Source organism: Aplidium turbinatum, chromosome 2 (genome assembly GCF_918807975.1).
Source record: "Aplidium turbinatum chromosome 2, kaAplTurb1.1, whole genome shotgun sequence".
NCBI classification, from domain to species: domain Eukaryota; kingdom Metazoa; phylum Chordata; class Ascidiacea; order Aplousobranchia; family Polyclinidae; genus Aplidium; species Aplidium turbinatum.
In genome coordinates, this window is record NC_137473.1 from 5,999,015 (window position 1) to 6,010,085 (window position 11,071).

General features: G+C 36.4%; 1 protein-coding gene across 1 annotated transcript; it reads left to right on the top strand.

Moving 5' to 3' along the window:
• Positions 1–323: 323 nt before the first annotated feature.
• On the top strand, positions 324–7,515 carry LOC145786541 (uncharacterized). The gene is made up of 7 exons (XM_082598215.1): positions 324–1,536; positions 1,773–1,877; positions 2,887–2,982; positions 3,425–3,493; positions 6,259–6,524; positions 7,138–7,320; positions 7,409–7,515. The coding sequence occupies exons 1-7, from the start codon at positions 324–326 to the stop codon at positions 7,463–7,465; spliced, it is 1,989 nt and encodes a 662-aa protein (XP_082454341.1). The 3' UTR covers positions 7,466–7,515.
• The last annotated feature ends 3,556 nt before the right edge of the window (positions 7,516–11,071 follow it).

The window sequence follows — 11,071 nt, forward strand, 5'->3', positions numbered from 1 at the left end:
ATAGCGAAATTGATTTCCAATTATAAAAATAAGGCAAATAAACTGTCGCTGTGATATTAATAAGGTATCTTAAACAAAAAATTTCTAATAGACTTTTGTTAAAACATGAATCACCCAAGTTTAATCAAATAAAGTTAACAGCAACACAAGTGGCCACTTTAAAAGATAATGTTTGCAAATGTTTTTATTTTTTATTTAAAGGTTCAATAAAAGAATTTGAAAAACTCCAAGAAACAACTCGCAAACTTTATCACCCGAAGCATGACGTTGATGTTTCTAGCGTTGATGTTTCTCCTGAGAATATACCAGAAATTTATCCTGAAATGCTTCAAGTTGGTTTTTACAAAGGCAGATTCAGATTCTTTCCTGATCCGTACAATCCCGACAGGTACAATCCCGAAAGTCCAGAAATTAAGTTATCTCGATTTAACAGATCAGTAACAATCGAACAATTGGTTTCTGATATTCAAAAGAATAGGTTTGTGTCGGTAATCGGATATCCTGGGTCAGGAAAAACAACTCTATCGAAACGCCTGGCACGACAACTTTCTCAAAATGACGACTATCTTGTCCTACGGAAGCTTTTTATGGAAATGAGCAAGTGCAATGACCATTTGGTGTTAAAAGAGTTTCTACTGGGAGACTGCAACTACAACTTAAAAGACGAAGAAAAGAACTCTGTTTTTGAATGCATCACAGACAATCCGGAAAATTGCTTTATAACTTTAGATGGATTTGATCAAGTAAATTGGAACCTGAACGAAAATGTGGAAGAATCCAACTACGATACTCCACTTCAATATTGGGAACTTGTTTCGAATCTTTGTTTGGGAAAATTTCTTAAAAATTGTCATTTGATATTCACTTCTCGACCACACGCTATGCATCATATTCCAAAAATATGTCGACCCGATCGCATTTACTATATTTGTGATCTGACGTCTGACAAAGCAAAAACGTTATTCGACATCTTAGTCAACGACCAACAACAATCTAACAATCTTTGGATCAATCTTACAGTAAAAACTCCTCATTTGACATCAATGTGCCACAACCCTCTGATGCTGCAACTGTACGTGAGAGCATCTCTTGGATTGTCACAAATTGGTGATATATCCACAATGACCAGAATATTTCAAACTGTATTGTTAAATCTGAAAACTTCTACACACGCAGATTCCATATCTGATGATATTGTCATCAAACTTTCCAAAATCGCCTATGAAGCAACAAAAAAAGGAACCGTGTTAATCACAACAGATGATCTTATAAAAGAAAGTCTCACCAGTCAGATAGTTCAAGATCTTGTTGTCACTCTAATGGGAGAAGACAGAGAATATGCACTCCTGGAAGGGCAGCAACGGTTATACTTCAGTCACCAGACCTTTCAAGAGTACTTCAGTGCTTTATACATCTGTCGTGAAATGTCATTACCTGATTTCAAATTATTCCTTCAAAATAACTTGCTGAAGGATCACTGGTCTGTAGTTGTCCAATTTATGGCCGGACTCCTTTTGGATCCAATCATGAACAAAGGTGAGTTTGTGATTTATCTACAGACCATTCATCATAAAACTAACAACAAATTATATTATTGCGCTTCTTTTCATTATAATAAGTCGAAACACGATTTAACAACTTAATGGGAAAAAATCGTTACAATAATTTATCCTCCTTAAACAAATTTTAATTGACCAATAAAACCTTGAGACTTGATGTCATTTTATATAATAATTATTGCACCAACAACAAAACTTTTTTTAAATCTATAGATCTATCGAGCTCTGCAGTTAACAAAATTCCTTCAATGGAATCAAGGTCAGCAGTGACGCAAACGTCATCTCAATCAACAACTTCGTCTTCACAAATTGCTTCAAGTAAAAATACAAGCTAGATATTTTGCAATTATCTTGTGACAAGGTTAAATACATGCTTGCTTATCTGTTACAAGTATTTCCAAGTAAGAAATGATATGACTTTATGTTTAAAAGAAATAGCTTTCAAAACATTATTTCACGTAACAATAGAAGATTAATGCTTTTTAAAACCTTTCAAATTTTGGACTGTTATTGATGATTACGGGCCAAAAATAATTTCAAATATTCAACTTTTTTGCTTAACTCAATTTTAATTAAATTAACAAACTTTACGTCCAGGCCTCGTTTTATCGCAATAAACATGACAGTAAATTAACACTCGATCGGGTCATGTACGACTCCCTCAAGCAACTATATGCCGCTCCGTGACATTTGTTAAGTGTTCTGTAAAGTTTCTTTTACTGTATGTACGAGTTATAGTCGGCAGCAGTGGCCGAGTGGTTAGCGCGTTGGGCTCGCAGTCGAGAGCCTGCATGTTCGACTCCAGCCACCCGCACTTGCTGTTCTTTCTCTGGGCAAGAAACTTTACGATAACTGCCTCTACCCAGTGATCGATGTAATGGGTAGTACCAAATTTAAGTCATGAGTAGACTAGACAACAGGAAACAGACATTGTCGTCGGCTACAACGTGGGTCAGGTGTACGTCGGAAGGCGTACACCGATGCATAGCGCTTAAGTCCGCTTTCCCGCAATGCAGGATAAAGATAATAAACAAACAAACAAAACAAAATATTTCATAAAAGAATGAGCTGATGTAAAATTGTACAATGTAGAGTGTACAAAGATCACATGACGCAAGCACAACCAAGTTAACCATCGTTTTCTTTCAAGGTTTAAAATCGTCGTTCTATTTCATGTCAAATATAGGCAAGGCTACTTGCTACAAAGGCTACAAGGCTACATTACATTTGTGCGTTGAGCTAGAACTTCAACAACTTCATACAGTAATCTTTAGGTAACTATCAAATCTATACTTTAGCGATTGCAGACCTGTTTGCATTTTTATAGATTCTTCAAGCTCTTCAACCATCCTGTTACCTTTACAAGAATCCGTTGCTTTACCACGCCAACAACATTCCCAGAAAACCCAACTACCTTCACCAGGTAAAGTATATGCTATACTGTACATTGCACAGTACTTAACATTTGTGCAGTAAATTTGTACTTTAAAAATACTATATGAAGTAACTTAAAACACAAGCTAGTATATTTTTGCACTTCGAACGGTGAAAAGTTCATTTGCACACCATTAATTCTTTGTTAGCTGAGATAAAACGACAAGCCAGAGTGTAGTAAGGTTAGAAACACATTCCCACAATCTTTTTACGTCTCATCTCGCAAACATTTTGGCAAAACCCAGATATGTACCGCTCGTCAAAAGTTTACAACAAATTACAAATCAGCAACTTCAGTAAAGAAATTACTTTCAGAGCTAACAGTGATGTATTAATAAAGCTAATCTGCTGCTTGACAATGGAGTGGCTGTGCGTCTGCAAAAGGTGATGATGGCAAGACGTAATTTTCATGAGAATGTAATTTCTTTCAGGTGAAAACTTGCCAAAGCAGAAAGTATTTATTTCAGAGTTGTACAAGAAAACTCGGAAAGTTGCTGCAAGTAAGTAAATGTTTTACCTGGTGAACACAGTTTTCTGTGTTAAAAGTGTTTCACAAATGTTGGGGTAGTCTGTATATGTATTTAAGGGACTGAAACTCAATATTGCATTGCTTTTTGAGTGATTCTTTTTTTTAAAAAGTGTTTAAACTTTAAGTTAAAATCAATCAAAAACTGTAAAATTATCAAGTGAATAAAATTAGCCAAGTTCAGTAACAAAAGTTAAAACAACAAATATTAGATACAGGTATAATCACAGTAAGCATAAAAGCACAATAAGTAGGCCTAAGCTATACAATAAAAGTAGAAAAAGCATGGTCACGGTTCAGGTAACAAAAGTCAATTTATTTACCCAGCAAGACCTTGTTAAGTTGAAATGGTCTTAACCAGATAGCCTAAGTATTTTTCAACATTTTAACCTACGCCTTTGTTAAAGCCATGCCGTCGATTATGGAGTGGCAACAAGAGATGAACGGAGTCTGGATTTTCAGGGCTCGCATCCACTCCGCCTGCGAGCTAAACTCACTCCGCATCTGTTTCCCATCCTGTTCTTTGCGGAATATTTATAAATTTTAAAGATTACAAAGTCATTGTCTATTTCTCCAAAACAAATATTTTTATGCAACACTAAATTTTGCCTTTGCATCCACTCAAACTCCAATTGAAAATAGACGGGTTTCGGCTCCGGTTAATCCGGAAGTCCGGGTCCTGCTCATCTCTGGTGGCAACCCTTCGAGTGTAACCCTTCAATTTTATCATGATTATGGACGGTACTCTGCTCTAGAGAGCAATCCCTACGGCCCTTCCAAGAGCCATAATTTACTGATCTATTTTACTGATCTAAGAAAGCGTTAAATTTTTTCTTGGAAACATAAAACTCAATACTTATGAAATTAAATTCCAAAAATAGTTTAATTTAAAGTAGTTTAAGAAATATCCAAACATGGTTTGGTGGTCACGCTTAATTTATTTTCATCTACGTAACATTTAAATCTGCATCGCATGCACATTTTAAACTTCTTTAGATTTGCTATCTTTTCCTTTTGTTGGTTTCGTTACCGCACACAATTTGTAACTTTATCACTGCTGTTGTTTTCCGACGAAGAAAAATAAATTGAATTGCATAAAAACAATGAACTTCTGGCACTAACTGCTACTTAAATGTGTGGGTAAATGCTATTTTTATTTTGGGCAACACTACGCAGAAATCCCGCGTAAAGCTGCAGACAATAGAGTTTGTGTTGGCAACCACTTTTTAACAAGAAAAAATCCGCCGTGCAGTAAAACCTCGAGCCAATTTTTTAACGTTCTTACGTCGTTTTTAACGTTCTTACGTCACAGAAGCTACGTTGTCTGTGACGTAAGAACGTTAAAAACGCACGAAAACTCAAATAGACGGCATCTGCATCAGGAAACTCTAATAGACGGCCCACATCATGAAACTCTAAACAATAAATATTATTGATACTACAAGCAGTGCTCGGGGTTTTACTGCACGGCTGAATTTTTCTTGTTAAAGTGCTTACCGCTTGTGTTGGTTGTTGACAGAGTTGCCAACCTTGCAGTTTATCAGCCTGCTGAAACCTGTTTTTGAGTATACGTGTATTTATTTGGCAACTTTGCACAAAACTCTCGCGCAAATTAGCAGCCAGGCGATAGCAATTTTGTTTTCACTTTTCAGTGGTTGAAGAGAAAGCATCAACTTTGATTCAGTTGCAGCAAGAAATAGTTGGTTTCAGCTTTCAATTCTGTCATCATTCTGCTTTGTTTCATTAGACTAATGTTTTAAAGTTTATTTCTGTCCGTGTCTTCTGAGTTTGAAGAAAAGCGTCAGCTTGGATTGAGCTGTAGCAAGAAATGGCTGATTGGGAAATTTTCATGACCAAGTTCTAAAAGTTGCTTTGAAGATTTATCGAAAAAGAAATCACAGTTTATTATAATTTGCAAGCTCTGGTTAGTTCAAAGTTAAAAGCTAGTCTAACTATTTTATCCTAATTTGATAAAACTTCGAAGCCGGGGCTTGTGATTTTGTGACCAACTAACAAAAGTCTACTCAGGTTATTTTCAAATTAGAACTTTGAGTCAAACCTAAAAGTTTTGTTGAAAATAATTTGTTTATATTTTTGTTTGCGATGTAAATGAATTAATGTTTTGTTCTTTAGTAAACAACTTGTGTTCAATGTTTGCTTATTTTATGGTTAAAACCAGGGCTTTGGAGCAGGTATAAATGTTAAGTTGCTCCAACTCCGGAGCTCTCTTTTATCATAAATTAGCTCCTGCTCCTGAGCTTATCGATGCCACTGCTTCGTCTCCAAGCTCCGAAAAGTGCTTTCATTAAAATAATGATGATATATCAGTTTAATTTCTAAAGCTTAAAATTGCCTGCAGTCAACTGTTGCTGAAAAATGGCACAACTTTATGAAATTTAAGGTACTTTCATCAAAATATCATGCGGAACTGCATTTCAAAACATGTTTCTTAATTCGACGTCTGATTACGCAAATAATGTCTTAATTTTGTGAAGGGTTGCTGTTAAATTATGTGAATTCAGCCAATAGTAGTGGCATCTTATGAAATAGATCGGAGCCTGGGCTATTTTTCAAACAACTGGTTCCAGCTCCACTTGAATTTCACGTAGAGCTCCAGCTCCGTTGAAAATGCACGGCTCTGGCTCCAAAGCCCTGGTTAGAACCAAACTGTGGTTTTTTTATAGACTACAACCTGGTTAGCGGAGCTAATATTGATTGATATTATTCCTGCATTATTAGATCACAATGATGATCGCTCCATCATCCCTATCAGCAAGATTCTGCGGGAGGGCAACGACTTGGAAGTGACCGTCACAGCAGGACGTCATTTTTATGGAGGGAGGATAAACATAGAATCTTCCCACACTCAGAATGACATCCATGCGGTGACGTCATTCATCAAGTCTATGCCCACTCGAGTTGGACTCCTTGATCTGTCCAGATGCGGAATGATTTCTAACCAATTCCGTTCATGGAAAGAGTTGATCAAATCGATGCCTGAATCCGTAAGTCATGTTTAACTTTTATAACCAACGTTTACATCAGGGGTGGGCAATCTTTTTGACACAAGGGCCAGTTAGGAAAATGTAATGCTTACCGGAGGGCAGCACATCAAATAAACACTAATTGATATTTTCAGCAATGCAGTTTATCTTATTGAAAGTTTGTACAAGAATGTCATCCTCCTGCAGTGAATTCAATTCAAGCTGGATTTCTACAGGCGCAAAACTTATTTCACAGTTACAGGGGAGTGAAAAGACGGTCATATCACTTCTAAAGCTTTGAAATTGTGTAAATCGAGATGAAAATAGCCTTATTAGGGGAAAAATAGCTGGGAGAAGATGAAGGGCCGCACAAAAAATGGAAAAGGGCCGCATGCGGGCCGCACATTTCCCACCCCTGGTTTACATTGATTCATGGTCAGTTGTTACGTTGATTCAACGTTACATTACGTTATTTTAATGTCTGTGTTTCAACAAGTTTCACAAAGTGAGTTCGAGTTTCCAATTTTAATCATTTTCTAACAATTCTTGCAAATATAAAATATATAAATAAAAAATGACAACATAAATACGTTGTTTATGTTTATTTGTTGAATCATAATTAATTTGTGTTTAGATTGTTCGGATGTTTCTCAATAGCAACCTCCGATCTGTCGATGATGTCATCGAGGTGTTGCACAAGATTGAGGAGGAAATTATAATGTGGGCATCCCTCGATGATGGACATGGGAGGGAGAGAGATCCGAACATGGAGGAAAGATCCAAGCTGCAAGTAGCACTGGACCGGTCGAACAATAAAGTAAGCGTTGTTTACGTTGTATCAACGTTACAACAATTAATTGTGTCAACATTAAATCAACGTCAATTATTCTCTTTGTCTTTTACAGAAGTTGAAGATCCATGTTGGTTCCGGCATCGATTTCCTCGCGCACAAGGATCAATGATGTTTTTATCTATTTGTTGATGTTCATAATAAAATTATGTCATCCAGTGATTTGGTTTGGTTGAGTTAAAAATACAACAACAAATTGCTTGGTTACATCAGGTGACGTAACATCAACAAAAATGTTTATAATATCAAACCAGGTGGTCGATAAACATCAACAAAAGTTAGTTTGTTTCTTAAACTTAAATATTTTTATGAAATAATTTCAATGAAGAATTCAAAGTTATTTGTTAACAGTGTTGCCAAATTAGATAAATGTTATTTTTATTAATTTAAATGGAGTCAGATCTAAAAGTAACCACCGAGATGAACCACATTGTAGGTGACTTCGAATTAGTCTATTTGTATACAGTGATGCCTGATTAAAGTATTATTTTTTTTTAAGTCAGAGACCTGCAGGAATTACCTGTAAATACCCATTGTCAAAGTTGCCAATTTCGTTCGGACTAGATTTGCTGATAAAGTTTGGGATACGGCAGGGCTTTAAAGAGAAATCATGATTGGTCGGGAAACAATACTAAAAGTGGGCCCCAAAAAAACATTTTTCACCAAAATACAAGTAACAAATTTTTATCATGCGTTGCATCATGTGTCTTAAGCTGAACTTGGCTACTTTCCTCATCGTGACATTGAATTCTTTTAAAGTTTCGATTTTAAACAACGTATAAATATCTAGGCCTAAATGAAAAAACTTCTTTCAATAATTATGAAAATAAACAAAAATCACTCGACTACACTTGCAGCAAAATTGCCCATGTTGCTCAATATTTTCTCTTGAAAGAATTGCAGTAACGTTATATGATGTGCCCATGCACACTTCATACATGGTGCCTTTGGCCACGGCCGTTGAAAGGAGAATTTAGGTCCGGTACCAAAACGATTTTTCCGCCGCAAATAAAGACAATTACAAGAAAAATGCACCATATCCAAAGAATGCAGTATAGTTTGTTCAAACTCTCTAGTGTTAAGGCAGTGTGGGCGTGTTTGCTGATGAATTCTTGTCTGTTCGTTGTGTGGAATCCTGCAAGAGCCGCTTTTGGGTCGGTGATAACGTCTCCTCCCTTAACAAGTCTGCGTCGCGTTAGTCCAGTCATGTTGTGAATCAAAATTGCTATAGGTCAGGCCCAGGGTTACTCAACTAATCTTAACAAAGGTCCAGTTTGACAAGTTGAATATTTTTAGCGGTCCGGTGAATAAGTTATTTCACACGCAACCACGAAAGTTAAACTATCTGGGAATGACTATTGGGGAGTCTTGGAGTCGAAGTCCCCCAGCAACTAGGATAATCACAGTAAAAATTGCTTCCTCCCAGTAGAAATCTGTTTAAAGAAGCCCTGAAACGTGGCAATGAGGGTATTCTTCCAAAAGCTCAAGGTCCACCATCAACACCCAGAAGGTCCGGATTCGGACCGCGGTCCGCCAGTTGAGTAGCCCTGCTATAGGTGGTAATTTTAGTATAACCTACAGTAGATAAATGAAAAATTGTAAACACACAATGCCGGCAATGAAAACAGCTCAACAAAGTATTCAATCCATTCCGAACCTTTTGCGATGCAAAGTTACGGATCACAGCATCAAATAATAAAGATTTTGCAAGGTCTAATTTGATGCACAACGTCAACATGCATAAACTTTTCACTCGGTTTTGAGTCGTGGTGGTGCGTGAACAAATCTTACAAATTTCTGTGTGCTAAAACCACATTTTCAACTCGCAACCGTTGGGGGTAGGCTGTTGGTTTATGTAACAAATTTTCAAAGCAACAAATATATTTGGAAAAGTGTTTGGAAAGTTGCAATCAATGATTTCCTTGAGCAGATATCGTGGGGTGATGCGTTCCGGTTTGCTGAGTAGCTTTCAAAAGTAGCCTACCAACTTATCCAAAATGTCATTGTTGTAGGCCTACAACTTCTTTAAATTTGTTCCACATGCCTACAACTACACATCAGACATACAGTACAATGATATTTCCATTGGACTTCAAACTTATCGATGATATCTGTGTTTGTTGATACATTTGTGAATAAACTACCAACAGCTAGTGAATCCTTTGCAACATAGCGTACAGTACAGTAGAATAAATTTCGTTTGTAAGATTGAGCTGGTGAAGCCCGACTTCTCCCCCTCTCGGAGCCACTGGGATACGGTAGGGGTAATAGTTCAGTCGCTGAATGATTTCATCCGGAAAAAAATAAGATTAAGCTGAAACTTTGTCAGGAGATTCGATTGGTGGTGTGAAGTCACCAAGAAAAAACGCCCCATGATTCCTTTTTGGGATTAGTGAGTTTTTGGCCATTTTTCTATAATGGCAGCAGCTCCCATAGGCCAAAAATTGGAAATCGTCTAAAATTAACCTTTTACACCTCATTAGAAAGATAATTTAATGCTGTATCGCTTTCACATAAGAACTATCGTCAAAAATATACACATTTGAAGTTATTATAAGACTTGTTACTCAATGCTCTGCTTGTATTCATTTGAAAGAAAACGATCCGGTGTAGTTGGTACAGAATTGATAGACGCCACTTAATGATAAAACATGCATTTTCGTTAGAAATTTAAATCTTAACTTATGACAGGTCCATGAATCATAACATCAAAAGTGGAAACTTTTGGACCACAGTTCTTATGTGAAAGAGATTCAGCATAAAGTTATCTTTCTAATGAGGTGGACCAATAAAACATCAATTTTAGGCGATTTCGAATTTTTGGCCTATGGGAGGTGTTGCCATTATGGAAAAATGGCCAAACCTCACTATTCCCAAAGAGGAATCAGTGGTTGACTGTCTCGTATCATTACCATAAGACTTGTTACTCAATGCAACAAACAGTTTGCTAGCCTCATTTTTTTAATCATTGGTCGATTTTGCTATAGCGAAAAGTTAAGATTTAATTCGCTATAGCAAAATCGATATATGATTAAAAAATGAGGCTGGTACGCAAGTACACTGTTTGTTGTATTGAGTAACAACAATTCCTATAATAACTTCAAATGAGTATATTTTTTGACCATAGTTCTTATGTGAAAGCGATTCAGCATTAAATTATATTTTCAATGAGGTATAAAAGATCAATTTTAGACGATTTCGTATTTTTAGCCTGTTGGAGCTGCTGCCAAAATAAATTGACAACATAACTTGACTAGCCATTATGAAAAAATGGCCAAAACTCACTATTCCCAAAGAGGAATCATGGGGCTTTTTTTGGTGACTCCACATCATCAATAAAACCACATGGCAAAGTTTCAGCTTAATAATTTTTTTTTTCTGGTTTGACCATATTTGTTCAGTGACTGAACTATAACATTATGATCCGATAACAAAAGTAGCCCACTACTGCCAAGAGGTAGACTACAACTAAATACTTATTACCAAGGTTGCCAGTTTCATTCGGGCTGGTTTTTCCGATTAAGGTGAGTGTAAACATTTTGATCCGATAACGTGTTAAAATGTTTGCCAATACCTAAAAGTGCTGACATTGCTTGACAAATTGTAAGACTTGCCAGTTCTGCGATTTTTGCTTCAAAATTAGCCTGCTTTTGCTTCGAAGTCGTGGGATTCATTTGGAACCGACTTTTACTAAATAAATACTAATAATACTATTTTT